This window comes from Rissa tridactyla, chromosome 3, assembly GCF_028500815.1.
Source record: "Rissa tridactyla isolate bRisTri1 chromosome 3, bRisTri1.patW.cur.20221130, whole genome shotgun sequence".
Lineage (NCBI taxonomy): Eukaryota > Metazoa > Chordata > Aves > Charadriiformes > Laridae > Rissa > Rissa tridactyla.
The window spans coordinates 58,444,130-58,460,186 of NC_071468.1; the positions used below are offsets into that span (position 1 = coordinate 58,444,130).

At 35.9% G+C, this 16,057-nt stretch overlaps 1 protein-coding gene across 6 annotated transcripts in view; it reads left to right on the plus strand.

Annotated features, from left to right (window-relative positions):
* SCAF8 (SR-related CTD associated factor 8) overlaps positions 1–16,057 on the plus strand; it is a 106,583-nt gene that overhangs the window by 28,890 nt on the left and 61,636 nt on the right. For 5 of the 6 annotated variants that reach the window (XM_054195015.1, XM_054195017.1, XM_054195014.1 and 2 more), the window contains 4 exons: positions 1,857–2,018; positions 5,069–5,225; positions 6,866–6,996; positions 10,379–10,555. In XM_054195015.1, coding sequence (XP_054050990.1) covers positions 1,857–2,018; positions 5,069–5,225; positions 6,866–6,996; positions 10,379–10,555 — 627 coding nt within the window. Of the gene's footprint in view, positions 1–1,856; positions 2,019–5,068; positions 5,226–6,865; positions 6,997–10,087; positions 10,199–10,378; positions 10,556–16,057 lie in introns of those variants that run through there. The other variant, XM_054195019.1, reaches the window with a different exon arrangement.

Genomic DNA, 16,057 nt, shown 5'->3' on the forward strand with positions numbered 1-16,057 from the left:
TGATAACATCAAATAGCAAGGTCTTATTTTAGTAGAATTGGAGATAAGCAGATGAAAGCTAGCCATTTGATATTTATGGACTTGAGTTGTGTGTTTGAAAGATAATTGGATTATTTTTCTGGAAGCAATCACTTCAAGGTGAAGCTCAAGACTACTGAATCTTCTGTTAAAATCTGCCATATGCTTGTCCGGAGTAATGTCAGTGCCATCTCAATTAGTTTACTCTTGATTCTTTACGACTACAATATTTCCTTTCTCCAAAATTAATCACGTGAGGTTAAGGAAACTTCAGGTAAAATAGTTACCTGTGACATTCTTTGTTTTGTGACGCTTAACTCACTGGTATATTGTTGTTTTTCTTGACTTGTGGCAAAACATCACTTTAGGTGTCAAATGCCCACGTTTCACACATATAAGGGTATTCCACTGTGAGAACAAGACTTGAATAGTTTCTTTGAGTAATCAAATTATTTTATTGCTGAGACTCACTCAGAAAAGAAGTGAGTATTTGTTCTGTAAAAGCTCTCTCATCTGAGATCAGGGATGCACAGCCTCACTGCCGCCGTTGTAATTATTCTTTATTTAATTTTTTTACTTGTATTTTATTGTCTCTTTTTTTAACCATCTGTATTATTATATTAATTATCATCTTTTGCTTTCTGTATGCTCCATGGTTTTAAATACTTCACCTAACATACTTGCTGAGTTTTCTTATTAGATATCTGTGGATTTTATTAATTTGAATATTGTGAAAAGTTGCATACCTGTCTATTCTGTATGCAGAATACTCTTGTTTTTTGTAATAATGTAGCTAAAATTTCAGTAGCTGCAATACATTGAAGTGCTTCTCTGAAAACAGTGTATTATATCCAATTAGATTTTAATTTTGTAAGCTTAATAATGTGCGTTTATTCTTAAAAGGATGCCACACACATTCTTAAAAATAAAGAATGCTGTACTTAAAAACACTGAACCATGTTTAGGGCCTAAATAAATGCTTCATCAAGGCTGCAAATGTTAGCAAATCAGCACTTTTCAAAACAGGAAGTTTGTGTCTAAGCTACAATAAAATTAATAGTCTGAGGAGTTTGTTTGGCACTGTATTAGAGATTATGAATTTAGAGTGTTGCATAATATGTTTATAGGTTACCTGAACCAGAGAGGGAATGTGTGTACTTTCCTGTGTTTTCCATAGTACCTTGCGTGATAAGTGTGTACAACCAATATTCATGAAGTGAATCTATGTCACAGTATATTCTGGTGATGATTTCATTGTATTTCTGTACCACTTTTCGTTCTGTCTTAAAACTGGTTGCAGTTTTTAGTTGTTAAGTAAGTAAAATTATCTAAGTAATTAGTATTGTAGTTAGCAGACATGCTTTATAAATACCACGTTGTTTGTAAATTACACAAGTTTTCCAGAATTCTAAAATAAGGATCACTGCTGTATTCTCAACTAAAGAGATGTCCACATAAATATGTTTTTGTTCTGGCAGGGTGAGGATATACCACGCACTAATTACAATGATGTAAAATAAAGTGTGCATTTAAAAAGGATATGTGGTTCATGTGCTAATTTTTAATAGCTAGAATCTAAAAAGTTATTTTTTTAGTGGTAGGAAGTTGATTTTCAACCATTTACGTATTTGCAGAATACATACAGATGTGATATTTTGAACATTAAAGGTTAGCTTTTTCGTGATAATTTCATTTTTCAGGTCAATTTATTAAATAGAGAACATTTTAGTAATACTTTGACCCATTTAAAAATTAGAGAGGACTGTTTGTATTTACTCTGCCATTAGTGGTTTTTGTTATTTTCACATATGCATTTTTTAAACTATCATTCTTTGTAGTGCAAACCAGAATACAAGGTACCTGGTCTGTATGTCATTGACTCCATTGTGAGGCAGTCCCGGCATCAGTTCGGACAAGAAAAGGATGTGTTTGCTCCAAGATTCAGCAATAACATCATCAGCACTTTCCAGAATTTGTACCGTTGTCCTGGGGATGACAAGGTAAACCACTTACAGATTTTTCTAATTAAAACAATCTTCAGTATGTTATCTATGAAGAATAAAGATTTTGGTCTCACTTTCCACTTGCTATAGTGGACCTAATTATAGACTTACACATTTATATGTATGTATTTAATTTTGCTTGTATGAATGTAGGGATGGGGGAAGACATGTCCAATTAGATGAGTTAGACTTTTGGAAAGGCTTTCAGGAAAACTGTATGGATTTTGATTAATGTATTTTGATGGGAAAAAATGAAGCAGGCATGTGGTAGGACAGGGAGTTGTAGTCGGTCTTTTATTGTCTTCCCCTCTTCAGCACGTAGATGAGCAAGCAGGTTTTGTATGGTGTCAAAGAATAAATATCTTTCTTGGTAGTAATAACTTAAGTACAAACTAGTGTGTTTTGGACTGAAAAAGCAATAGAAAAAGAGCAAAGAATCTTAAAAGTTGTTTGTCTGTCTGTCTTTGACAGGCCTAATAAGGCCTAACGTGAATAGTTTGACCCAGTAGTTCAGCTGTTCTCTTGGACCACAGTAATCAAGATCACTACCAAATTATCTTTATAATAGGTTGGCTGGAAATAGCAGAGAGTGCAGGCAGTTTAACTCCCTTCATGTTTGTCACTGATCCTACAATAGCTAGAGTTTCTTATTGAATTGAAAAATTTCAAAAAGATGGGAAATGCTAAGGTCTTTATCTCTACATAAATTTGTGTAAGAGAGTCATTAAGTGAAGTAGTAAGTGAGGCAGGACACCGCAGGAAGAGAAGGACAGGTTATTCTTTGAATAGTCACATGCATTCCCATAGCTGTATTTTTCAACCAAAGATCTGAAAACCCAAGGCATCCATGGAAGGCGATTAAGGCAAGTTCAGCCACTGCAGATCTCCTGTAGCTGTCTTAGGATTCCTGCCTTTTTAGAGGAGTTAGGACCTCTGTGGGAAAATATGTCAGGATCCGCACATTTTAAGTGGTTGGAAAAACTCTGCTATGGATGTCTGTCTTCTCTTCTGCAGCTGAGTTCTGAGGTGCTGCTGAACAGGTTAACTATCTTAAATGACATTTTTCCAGTCTGGTTTTAGGTTATCTGCATGACCAATTTGTGCTGCTTCTATTCCACAGTGTTTTATGTATATATAGGCATGATAGTTAACTTATTTTTTTCTTTGTTTAATTGTATTCCTTGAGCAGTATTAGGTTGTTTTGCATAATCATTTAGCTTACTACTCTGGGAAATATACTAACACAGAAATAGCCTGACTTTTTGGAGAAGGAGAGCTGGCACAAGGATGGACTCAAGTACTCAGTTAGTGTCCGGCTTTAAAAAAAATGCAGTAAGTTTATTGTAGGGTAAGAAATAGTGCTTGTTATCCTGTGATATTTCAATGCATGGCAACTAATGTACGCATTAGAGGTGTTTGGTATGAAGAGGGATAGTAAAAAACATAGTCTCTTTATGGTCTGTAAAGCTCCTATCAGGTTCATTTCTAGCATCTTTGTCACCTCAGTTAGGGAAAATGTATTTTGCAATCTGAAGTGTTGCATATGGATTCAGTATTACAGGAAAGTCTTTGTCCTGTGAAAGTAGGTACCATATATTTGACCCAGCAAAAAATTGTGCTGTCAGGGATACCAAGGTATGTACCTGTTTTCTTGTGTTTTGATGTTTAATCTGATTAAAGGGCATAATGGAGAAACACAATCAATATCTTTATATGAGCAAATGTGGGTTTTGTTTTGTTTTAAAATCAAGCAGAAGTACAGTAGCATTTCATTTAAAGTAATAATAAACCCGCCACGGATTTCTTCACCTGGCTCATCCGTGGAAAGTGCAAGGGGGAGATAGGTACTGAGGCACAGAAATAGTTTGACATTCCTGTTCTGGATAGAAGAGGAAAGTTAGAGCCTTTGATGGACTTGGCAAGGGCTGCCTTATAAAACAAACTTTCGAAGAAGAAAGGCTAACATACTTCAATTCTGAATGGAAACCTTCGGAAATTTCTTTAAAGAAACTCTAAATTATGTCTTCCATGCAGTGAAAATTCAGCACTCTCTTTACTAAAGTAAAGTATCCTCTTGGAGTCTTGGGCAAACAGACTTTTTTATTTTGGTTCAAATGCTGTGGTTAAGTACTCTATGTTCATGTTGTATAGAATTTAAATAATTATACCATCTTTGTGACAGCAAACACAAGATCCTGTGAAGAACTTTCTGCTCTGTATAATACTTTTGTCAAATAAGCAGGTGTCTTTTTCTATCAGGTATTTCTGTCCAAGTTTTCAAAATAAAGCAAAATGTTGCCTTTTGATAGAAATGAAGCTTAGAAAATAAAACATTTGGGAGCAGATCAAAACAGTGAAATAGAAATGCAAACTGAAAAATTAGTTACATCTAACAGGATTATATGAAGTCTTTAATTTGGATTTCTCCTTCGCCTTTATCCACATTATTTAATATTACTGTGTAATTTCAACAGGCAGCAAATTGCATTCCTGTTTAAATTCCTCACTTCATCAAGAGAGCTTGCAAAATATTGAGCTACTTTCCTAATAAAAGTATTGAGCAGTGTTGTTAGTATATGCCCATTTTTCAGTGGACATAAATAATTTGGGTTCATAAGTAAATAAGAATTGCATTCATACATGTTGACTATAAAAGTTTAGGAGACTAATAATTCCTTGTTTAAATTATTAGTAATGCTTTAAAATGCTTCCTTAAAATAATTTTCCTTCCATACCGTCTTCCAAGAGTAAAGGTACAAAAAGCCAGATGCATTTGTTTTGTTTTAATGTATTTAATATTCTGTTGAGAGAAGACCATCACTATGTGCATAGTGTGACTTCACTGTTGCCTAGGGTCAGCCTCAGGTTCGTAGCTTGGACATCTCTGGTGTGACCCAGTATAACTGTTCTAATGTTTCTTCCCGTTTGTAAACCTAAAGGTGCTTCAATCTAGACAGATTGACCTTGCTAGTTAAGAATTCTGTAATTGATAATAACAAGAAAGATAAGCATGACTCGGGTCTTCTGTTATCCTTTCTTCATTTTAGAGTAAAATTGTTCGAGTGCTGAATTTATGGCAGAAGAATAACGTGTTCAAGAGTGAAATTATTCAGCCTCTCTTGGATATGGCAGCAGGAATTCCTCCTCCAGTTGTGACCCCTGTCTTGCCCAGCACTACAGCTGCTATGAGCAACAATACACCAGGTAAACAAGACCAGGTTAAAATCATACTTTGAATCAAAACACTTGTGTCAACTTTGGCGTATTGGTTTTTAACATGATGAAAAATCTCACTGGTTTCCTTTGGACAAGTCAAATGAATGCTAGAAAGAAATACATTATAGGCAGCAGCTAGATCAGGGAAACAGCTAAAACAAGAGGCAGCTTGTTGTGTTTACTTTCCAAGTGTATATTACAAATATTTTCATATTGAGTAACATTAAGACCTAGTTTTGCACTCCAAAGTCAAAACAGTGCATCACTGACAGAGTTAACCCAACACAGCACTTACTACAATTTTTGATAATCAGTGGTGTCATGATTGAGAGAAATGAAAGAGAATACATCAGTATCTTTTTTGCTATCTATAGGATTGAGCTTGCCAGATAATGTCAGATAGTGTTCCTTTACTTTTGCTGTCCAACAGACAATGTTTTCAAGGGGAAAAAAACCACACATTAATGATATAAGCTGCAGCTAATGACATACTTCCCTCCCCTTCAAATCTGAAGTATGTGGGCCACAAATTGTGCTGGAGAATCATGTGGGCAAAAAAACTGCTCGTGGATTATGTCCCTATTTACCAAATGCTGTTATTGTACATGCAGACTTGATCATTTTATGCTCTAAGCATCTTCATTACTTAGTAGGTAGATGGCAGGAAACTGGCTTTTCAACTTCTTTTGCTTTGTGAAGATTTTTTCATTCAAAGTTGGGATTTTACATGTAGAAAATGGTTTTTTGGCACATATGGGCCTGCTTTTGTCACCCACCTTTTGCCAATCCCCTGCTGGAAAGACGCGAGATGGACAGATCCACCTTATTCTTCATTGGTGTCTGTAAATATGTGAAAGTTCCAGCTCTTAGATTGGACTTACTGCATCTTCTAGCTCAATATTTTTTATTTTCATTACTTTGATTACTTTAAACTGTTGAAATCGTAGCTTTACTCTAATGCTTTTTAAAATTCTGATGCAAATTGTCTTTTAAAACAGTAGTATAGTCATTTACATTTAGCGTTCATTGGCATATCTCTACTTCTGAGCTAAAAGCGGGAGTATTTGCAGGGATGGAGGATTCTTCTGGATTGTGGCATGAAACTAATTATCAGATTGCTGATTTAGTCTCAGTGTTCCTCTTGAGGAAAAAATGATAAAATGAGCAATCCACATGAATTCAGCTGCTGCAGGTTGAATTTTTTAGTAGAATCCATAAGGTTCCTCCTGGGCATAAAGTGCAAGTCCAGTAAGTTCCAGACTAACACATGTTTCTGAGTAGACTGCTAACAAGTATAATTTGTTCCACTGAATGGTTTGGATTACTGTGTGAAACCTGTTTATTTTGCATTCGTCAGTGTTTTTGTTAGCAGTCTCCATAGGTCAATAGTGGAAAGAGCTATGAACTACACTTACGCAGAGTAATCCTGCTACTTGAGGAATGTTGCTGTGAGCCTGTGTTATTTCCGTGTGCTCTATGTGTGTGTGTCAGAAAAATGGTTTAAATTGATGTTAATACAGTGCTTTCTCAGTATTTAATAACAGCAGAGGGTTTTTTTTCCTTCTCTAACACTGTTTCTAATTCTGTATGTTAAAATATTTTGGCATATTGGATTTTCTCTTCTTTAGGAACGCCTGTGACTCCAGTTACTCCAGCCAATGTGGTGCAGAGTTTACCTGATCCTTGGGTATCTCAGATTGCTAATACAGATACCCTTGCTGCTGTTGCACAGATTTTACAGAGTCCTCAAGGCCAACAGGTAAATATTTTGTAGGCAGTTTCACTGTCCACTGTTTGATACTTCCTGTCTTTAAGGTACACTTAAGGAATATTACTTTTGTGAGTGTCTCTTTGTTTTGCATTGAGTATCCATGTTAACTATCCCATGAGGTTGTTCATTACAAGTTAAGTTCCAGGTAAACTAAAACTTCCTGTTACCTTTTGTAACCAACCCTGTTTGTTCCTTAAAAGTATCACAGAACGTGACTTTAGATAAGATGGTCTGTAATAGATACTTTTCTATATGATATTGCAGATTACTAAATCAAAAGCAGCATTAAGGTTTCATGAATATAGGTATAAAATAGTATGCCAGTGTTAAGCATATTTCTCTGCTGGATGCCCCAAGAAGCTAAACATTGTACAGAATTATATAATGGGAATGTACTCGTTCTGGAAGATCTTTCCATCAGCTAAATACAGTTTTTATTTTGCAGCATTCAAAAATAAGGTCATAGAAGTGACTGTGTACCTCAGTTTCTAAATGCTCAACTCCAAAAAAGTGGCTTGATGTGTAGTATGTATCGAACTGCTTGTCATCTTGTCCTGCAGCCACATAAGCTGAGTGCACTCAACTGACTTGCTGTAAAAATGTAGATCATCAGATTTCAGTTTATGCTAGAACTCTGGCACCAGCATAGATTTGGTATTATGATTTTTATTTGGACTGAGGAACAGGATGTTTTACCTGCTGAGGTACTAAACAAAAATCCCTGCATATGAATGAGAAGCAGTCACCAGTGAACTGTTACAAAGCACTGATGCTGACAATAACAGCTTTGCTTAGGGAGAGTGTTTTACAGCGTTCAGCTAAGCAGTCTCGTATGTAATTGTTCGTAAGTCAAGCAGAGGGAGTATTTTCATCTGATTACACTGAAAAAAATTGATGGGTCATTGAAAAGCACAGTAAAATTAGTTTGTGGGGTACTTTGTGAAATGTGAAGGAAAGATAGTGGAATAGCTCTTAAATAAGGCAGGGATGTGAAGTGCGAATGGGACATATATGGGAAGTCAGTAAGGTAACTGTAAAGATTATTACCTAGAGAGTATTCTGAGAAAAAGAAAAAATTATGAAGCTGAGAAGGGAATTACAGTTTTAAAGACAGCAGATGACAAAGAAATAAAATTTGGATGTTCAGCTCAAAATGGTAAAATAAGGAAGAGAATGGATGTTGGGAGAGGGAAAAGATGGTCTTAAGCAGAAGCGTGGAGACAGATTGGGTACACAAAAAATACCTACATGCAGGTCTCTAGGATTGGTATATGAATTGCAACATTGTCTTCCATCTTGTCCATCTCTTTTCTTCCTGTTCTCCAAGCCACTGCACCCCCCCTCCCCACCCTCAAGCTCCAAAGTTCTTGATTTCATCTTAAGATTGTGTTTTATGGGTGAGGATGCCTGCAGGTAAATGGAGAGTCTAGACATAGGAGAGGCCAGAATAAGAAAGATGTGACCAACAAGAATGTGAAAACAGCTAGAACGGTGACCACCCAGGATTTTCCCACTCCAGGGCTTCCACCTCTGCTTCTTCAGTTTGATTCCTTCCTACTCAGAGCAACACACAAGGTGGACCCAGTCCTGTTTGCTTATCTTTTGTGGATCGGCCAAGAAGGGAGAGGGGATCTCTTCACCGTTGCCTGTTGCAATAATTGGTGAAAGCTCTTGGTGAGGTAGAACAGTAATTGAAGCATTTCCAGAGGCTCTGCTGTATAATGAGTCTGTATAACTGTTTTTAAAGAATAGGAAGAGTTGTTTCACATAATCAGAAGGTAACTCTAAAACAGTCTTGAAAAAGGAGCATACATTTTTGATGCATTGTGGAAAAGATTAACCTAATCAGTTTATGGAGAGTTTCTAGTGAGTCCTAGTAAGAAAGGAGGGATCGAACCCTGTGAGAGTTCAGTGGTGAACCCCATGAGGAGGTAGAATACGAACATAAAGGTAATCAGGGACTTATGTCCACATAGTTTGAACTAGCTGGATTTGCTCAACCTTTTTTTCCAGAAGTACCCAAAGGTAAGGCTCCAGGAGTTTACCTCATGGAAGGTCAAAGGACTGCTCCCTCTAATTCCATGGTACTTAAGGAGTGCTTCTTTCCTTAGGGATAGTATTTTTTTCCTTTTGTGTTAAGGTAAGACTGTAAAATTTTATGGGGGCATCTCTATTCAACAGATGAATAGATCTGCACATGAAAAAGCCTTTAATTTCCTTATTGGGATGGCTTCTTTTAGAAAATTATATACAAATAAAAAGTTAGAGTAAGGGAATCAAGAGACATCAGGCAATTGTACCTTTGTTCTAAAAAAAACTATGGAAGATACTCTCTTTTTCTTTACCTCCTCTAGATTTGAAGGAAAAAAACTCTTAGGGTGTCCTGATATATTCTGATGAAGTGTCATAGGTCCATTCACTACACTTTGGAAAGTTCCTTCTCTGACAACATTTAATACTCATTCCACTATAATCCTAGGTCTCTCCTGGGTTGCGAGTGGATTTATGTAAACAAATAAACTAACAAACCACTCCAACCACAACTTCCCCCCCCAATATTTTTAAATATTTGAGACATCTAACACTATTTTAAAAGAATATTTTTTAACATCTGTCTTTGTTTTTACTGTAACATTGTTGTTACTGTGTGTCTGTTGCCCCAGAGTTGCTGCTTCTGGTTCAACATTGCATCTAGGCAATTTTTATCCTAAAATAGTGCTATGCAGAGCCCAGAGTCTGTCCCATTGCAGGAAGTAAAATTATATTCCCAGTTCTGGTTAATTTGCATTTTATGTTTTGTTAACATAGCAAGGAATTGCATTCTGTCAGCGCAAACTTGAGTTTCAGCATGAGATTTTCATTGTGGCTAATCCAGAGACACTAGTGCAGGCTCTTCATGTAGGCATGTTGCATGAGCTTAAAGCGGAGCTTGCAACAGTGCAGTTATTTTCTCTACACAAATGTTGCTACAGCATACAGATCTTCCGAATGTAGGTTGGCCCTTAGGAAGCTGGAGTAGGCTAACAGATTTTTTTCAGGTCAGAAGGAATCAAACTGGAGAAACAGAAGAGGGGGAACCCTAGAAAGCAGGAAATCCTGAGTGGTGACTGGTCATCATGCAACCTGTCAGAGCAAGTTAGGAGGAAGAAGCATCTGCATGTCTTACCAGCCACAGAAAACAAATTAGCCAGTAAGTGGGAACAAAATTTGCCATAAATGAAACCAAATTAAGATGAAATAATAGCCATAGGTTAGATGATACTGCATTCCTGAGGATTTTTTTCCTGATTGGAAGGGGAAAAGACTAGCTTGGTTTTTGGCATTAAATTTTTTTTTTCGTTTAATATATTTGTTATCTTTTCTCTTTTAGCTTCAGCAGTTGATACAGACACTGCAGATACAGCAGCAGAAACCTCAGCCTTCATTACTTCAAGCCCTGGATGCTGGTCTCGTCGTTCAGTTACAGGCCCTCACAGCACAACTTACAGCTGCAGCTGCTGCTGCTAACACGCTTAATCCACTGGAACAGAGTGTCTCTTTTAATAAGGTAGAAGTAGAATAATAGAAGTTTAAAAAAGTATTTATTGTTAAAATATATCTGAGTGAGTCTTTTGGATTTTATAGTTTGACTTTAGATATTTTAAAAATATATGAATATACTATTAAGGGCTCTGTCTTGAAAACTAAAAAAAAACGTCCCGAGAGAGTAGTATAAATGAAAATATTAGTTTTATGAGAGTTTAGGGCTAAATGACATTTCATAGAATATCTTATGAGTTGGAAGGGACTCACAAGGGTTATTGAGTATGAAGATTGATTTGATTTAGCAAAGTTAAGCCATTGTAATATGTTTTTCTTCACCCTTTGTAACACAGTCGTCAGAATGGAGCATGTCTTGTGTTTTCCCCTTCCTGTGTTTATGATCTGAGGTAGGAAATGATTTCTTACAAGGTAATGAAAGGGAAACATGCAGAAATTTATATATGCTGTTTTCCCAGAAGAGTAAAACGTGACTGGACTTGTAATTTTCTTACATTATAAATGCCAAGAAAACTTCTAATCTTAGACACAAAGTGATAGTAAGTGAAGAAGCAAGTTTATGCCTGTTTTTAAAACTAGTCATGTGACACTTTTGAAAAGATGTCAAAATGTTAAAAACAAACAAACCCTGTAGGTAAAGAAACTTCCGGTGTGTTGCAACGTATGTGACTATCTTAAAAAAAAAAACAAAAAACAAAACAAACAGAATGCAGAAATTTAAGAAGACTAATATAGTTGAAAGCCAGGTAGCAAGAACCATTCTGGCAGTTACAGTAGTAGTAGAACATCAGTAAAATAAAAAAGGAAGAACTTCTATTCAAAGATTAATAAATAAGTAAATAAATCTCCTTCCGTTATCCTTGTAAGAAACAGCTTGTGAGTAGATAATCTCTATAGGATTGTCCTGGAATGAATAAATAATAAGGAAGCCAGAGAAGCAAAAAATCTTTTTTTTTTTTTTTCCTAACCCAGATAATCTCTTTTTCAGGCAATTAGCTGGTCAGAACCTGACAAGTGCTGAGTTTAAAGTTTTAGGACAATTTATCTTATATTTCTAGAACTTATTCAGCTAAATTAAAATCTCTGAAATAATAAAGAGTCATCATTACTAATGAAAGTAATGCAGCTGTAAAAATAAGTCAGGAAAAAATGTCCTGTACTCATGCTGTATCACACCGGTAACCATCAACTTGAGTAGGGTATAATCACAGAGAATGAATGCATCAGTTAATAGGTACAGCCTTAATATTCAGACACAGAAAGTAATTAAGAATATGGCAATGTATTGTGGTTTATTCCACAGACTTCGATTCCAGCATTTATATCAGTACCTGTACTCATAGGTGTGGCTGTCTTGAATGTTGGAAAACTTAACTGGAGCAGATTGAAGGAATTTGCATTCTGATGAGATGTTAATATACCTTGAGTGAGTTCAGCCTGATGCTCTTCAATTAGTTTATGCCAGTAATAGTATGCAGGAGTCTTGTTGTCATGAAAATGTCAGCACAGCGGATGTACATGTTAGTGATTTCTGGAACTTCGAAGATAAGTATTGTGGAAGGATTTCTTGTGGCAGTGTGGTAATTCACAACCTTGCAGTAGGTATACGGTGTTGATTTGTTTTTGTAAGCTGTGGAAGAGTTGTGTTTATAGTATGCGTGTGATCTGTACCTCAGTTCTGCATTACACAGGTACTGTTAGATTATAGTGCATCTCAGATTCCTTGATTGCTGTTCTATAGCATCTCTATGAATGAACTGATGATGTATGTCTTGTAAGTCCATGTGGGGCCTTCAATCAAATGTTATTTAGGCTGCTTTGCAGAAATAGCCTGTCGTTTTAGAATTTCCTTTTTTAAATATTTTTAATATTACGTTGGTGCCATTACATAGGTGCCATACCTATTTTTTCCTTTTTTGAAGTTTGAGGATTCCTGAATCTAGGTATTATAGAAGAGTGCATGTTAATGTGTATGTATTGATGGGCAATCTTATTTTTGCAGTTATAAGTTTTGGGGATAATAATTTTCCTTGCTTTTTTAAATGGTTTCTCAGCACTAATACAATCTGCCACCAGAATCCCACTTCTCAATAGGTGAAGAGAATGAGTCATAATGATATCATTCTATTTATTAGAATCTTTACTTTCATTTTATTATATAATTAATTGTATAATTTTTTTACTAGACATGACAGCCTTAAAAAAACAAAATGTTAAAAAGGCAATATTTACTTTTATAGGAAACATCTACATCAGTGTTCTAGTTTGAATCAGGCGCATGCTTTTGAGGTGAAACTTTTGATGGTTTACATGGTACCACACATCGTTTCACATTGCAGAGCAATCTTGAATGCATAAAGTAGCTTCATTTGGATTCAGCTGAAGCAAACGATACGCTGCAGCTGCTCATGAGTACTCAGTCGACAGGGCCAGACTGGAGCTGCTTCAGAGTAACTAGTAACAAAGTCCAAATAGCATGCCCAAGTAAAATAAAATAAAAACTATAAACCAGAGCTTTTTAAGAGGAAAAGTTTTGGGAATGCTTTGCTTCCTGACAACAAATTAGATCTTTATTAGTGATCTTCCAGGATGCTCTGAAGTTCTATACTTTTTGTGTGCATTTTAGAGAGCTTGCAATAGCTTTACATTTAACACAAAATGCCTCAATTGCAGGTGACAGTACTGTTAGAGATACAAGTATCAAAAACCAAAGTGTCAGAACAGTATAATGAACAGCAACTCTAGACTGTTAACAGCCTTTGTTTGAGTACCAGACGTATAGTTTCTTAATTTCTGGGGTTCTAATCTTTATAAGAAAATAAGTTGCTAAGAATAAGCTTATAACAACAGAGCATAAGCCAGCAAAGAGGGCCAACAACATCTTGGGCTACATGAACATGAGTATAGCCAGGTGCTTGATGGAAATGATCGTGCCATCTAGACATCTCATTTACTCTAGACTGCATCTAGTGTATCACATCCAGTTTTGCCACCCCTGCCCCTGTACAGCAAAGACATTGACAAACTGGACTAAGGTTAGTGGAGGACCACCAAAATGATCAGAGCTGGAGCACTTACCCTCTGAGGGACTGGAGCTGCTTCAACCTGGGGCAGAGGCAGCTTTTGGGGATGCCTTACAGCAGCCCCCCTGGCACCTACAGGAAGGTCGGCAACAAGATGAAGCCAGGCACTTCACAGCGTGGCAGGATTATAGACAGCAGGCAGAAATTGAAACAAAAGGGTTTGGAGTGGGTATAAGGAAAACTTTTTTTCCCCATGAGGGCAATGAAGAACTGGAATAGGTTGCTTGGAAAGATTGTGCAGTTTCAGTTGTTGGAAACGAAGATGTTTCCAACACTCAACTGGATAAAGCCCGGAGTAACCTGGTCTGAGCTCTCACAGCTAAGCTTGCTGTGAGCAGAAAGTTGAACTGAGACTTGTTGAGATCCCTTTGAACCTGGACTGTCCTGTGATCCTAAGATTTATGAAGAATGGGGTAGAAGAGATACTGTCATCTAGTGGAAGTAAAAGTATTCTTACCTGAGGTACAGTCGCCAATCCTGAACATCTTAAAAAAAGCTGCAGTAGCAAATTAGAGAATCTAGCAATTCCTGAAAGCAATAATTAGAAATATTGAAAATATTGAGTAGCTTCTGTAGAAGATACTGAACAGACCTGAGATGGAGTTTAGAGAATGGAGGATGGAGCTGTGATGTGGATATAGAAATACTTACATGGTTGAAGACTGTCCAAAAGGCAGATGTTTGGAGTTGGCAGACATAAAAAAAGGATAGTTTTTATGATAAATAAACAGTAAGTGTCATGATCCAAAAAATCCTGTGAAGCTTATTCCATGATATAATGATGGTGAATTGGATATCAAATATAAGTAGTACAGGGAAATATTTTTGATGAATACATAGGTATCCATCTTTTCTTAAAAGAATCCCTATTGTTAATAAACTCGGCAATTCTTCCAATCCCTTGTTTTCAAGCTCTTCAGTTTCTGTATTATCTTGTGGTAATAAGTTGCTCAAATTAACATGCGTTACATGAAAAATTCCTTTCTGTTGTCAACATCAAATATGGGTGTTTTGTGATCTTGCTACAAGACCTCATCCTTGTGGTATGGTAAAGAAGGATTTTTGATCAATATTTCCTATACATTTATGTCCTGTTTCTTTTGTTTTAATTTCTAGAGATAATAGGCTGATGCTTAAGAAAAATTTTCTTTCCTTTGGAATAAAAAGGTTTTTTTCATGTCTTTAATCATTCCCATTGCTTTTTCTGAACATATTCTCTTCTTAGGTAATTTAAGTAAGAGGTGTAGTATTCATGGAAAGTTCTATACTTATATATGTCTGTGCGTGGTGGGTTAACCTAGGTATTGTTTTAATTTCTATTGCTTTATTGTAGAGTGTTCTGCTAGAATTTGTTTAAAAATCAAGATATTTCAGTTCAGATTTTTCCCTTTAATATCTACTATGTTACTTAAAACAAAATGAAACAAAATTCATGGTACACACTTGCCTGTCTTGGCTGGAAGTTCTTTGGTTTCTCTGGCCTCAGTTTAACTAAATAACTTTTTTGCGTATCATAAATTGTTAACTATTTTCCACTTGTTCCTTTTCTCAAATGATTAAATAGTACATATTATCTTCCTTTCTGCTTTGTCATCATAGAATCATAGAGTGGTTTAGGTCATGATAGAAGATAAATGATGAATAATAATATTTTAAAGATGAGACTGGTTGTTTTTCTAAAATACATATTTTTTCTGAGCAGCGTCATTTTATAAATACATTACTTGAACATATTCTAACAACATGGGGAAAAAAATAAAAAGGAGGACTTACTTGAAATGGATTAGATGTGTATATATATAAGTTATTCTAGATTTTAACATCCCATCTCACATAAGCTTGATGGCCTGTTTCTGCAGTATCTTCTCAGAGATATAGTCAGTTCTGCTTTTGTATATATTAGATAATTTCATTGGGAAAATAGTTCTAAAAAATTCTTGATAGATCAGTCTCTTAGCTTATGCTTTGTTCTTCTTGCTGGACTCCAGTAATTGAGAGTAAATAGAGCATCCTGAGAGAGAAAATGGGCTACTGAATCATCACGGCTTGTTACTGGAAACGTTTTTGCCTTGGTGTTTCAAAATGACTGCCCTACGTTCCTGTCCTCTTGGTTTTTTCTTCTGACATGAGAGTTTGAGAAGAAGTTATGGCCCTTTGTAGTACAGCATTAACTCCGCTTTTCAAAAAACTTCCAAGGTGTAAAGATGCATGGACATGGGTTTGTTAGCACTGCTCTATCAATAAATAGTTACTGAAAAAAGAGAATCTCAGTGACAAATAACGTTTGTTGTATTTCTTTTTGCTTGTTCTTTAGTTTTGTCTTCAAGAAAGTAAAATGCTGCTGAAATGCTTCTGGACTGTTTAAAAATTAATAAACAAACCAAAATTTTTTAGTTTAGCAGAGCTACAGCATAGACATATTTACA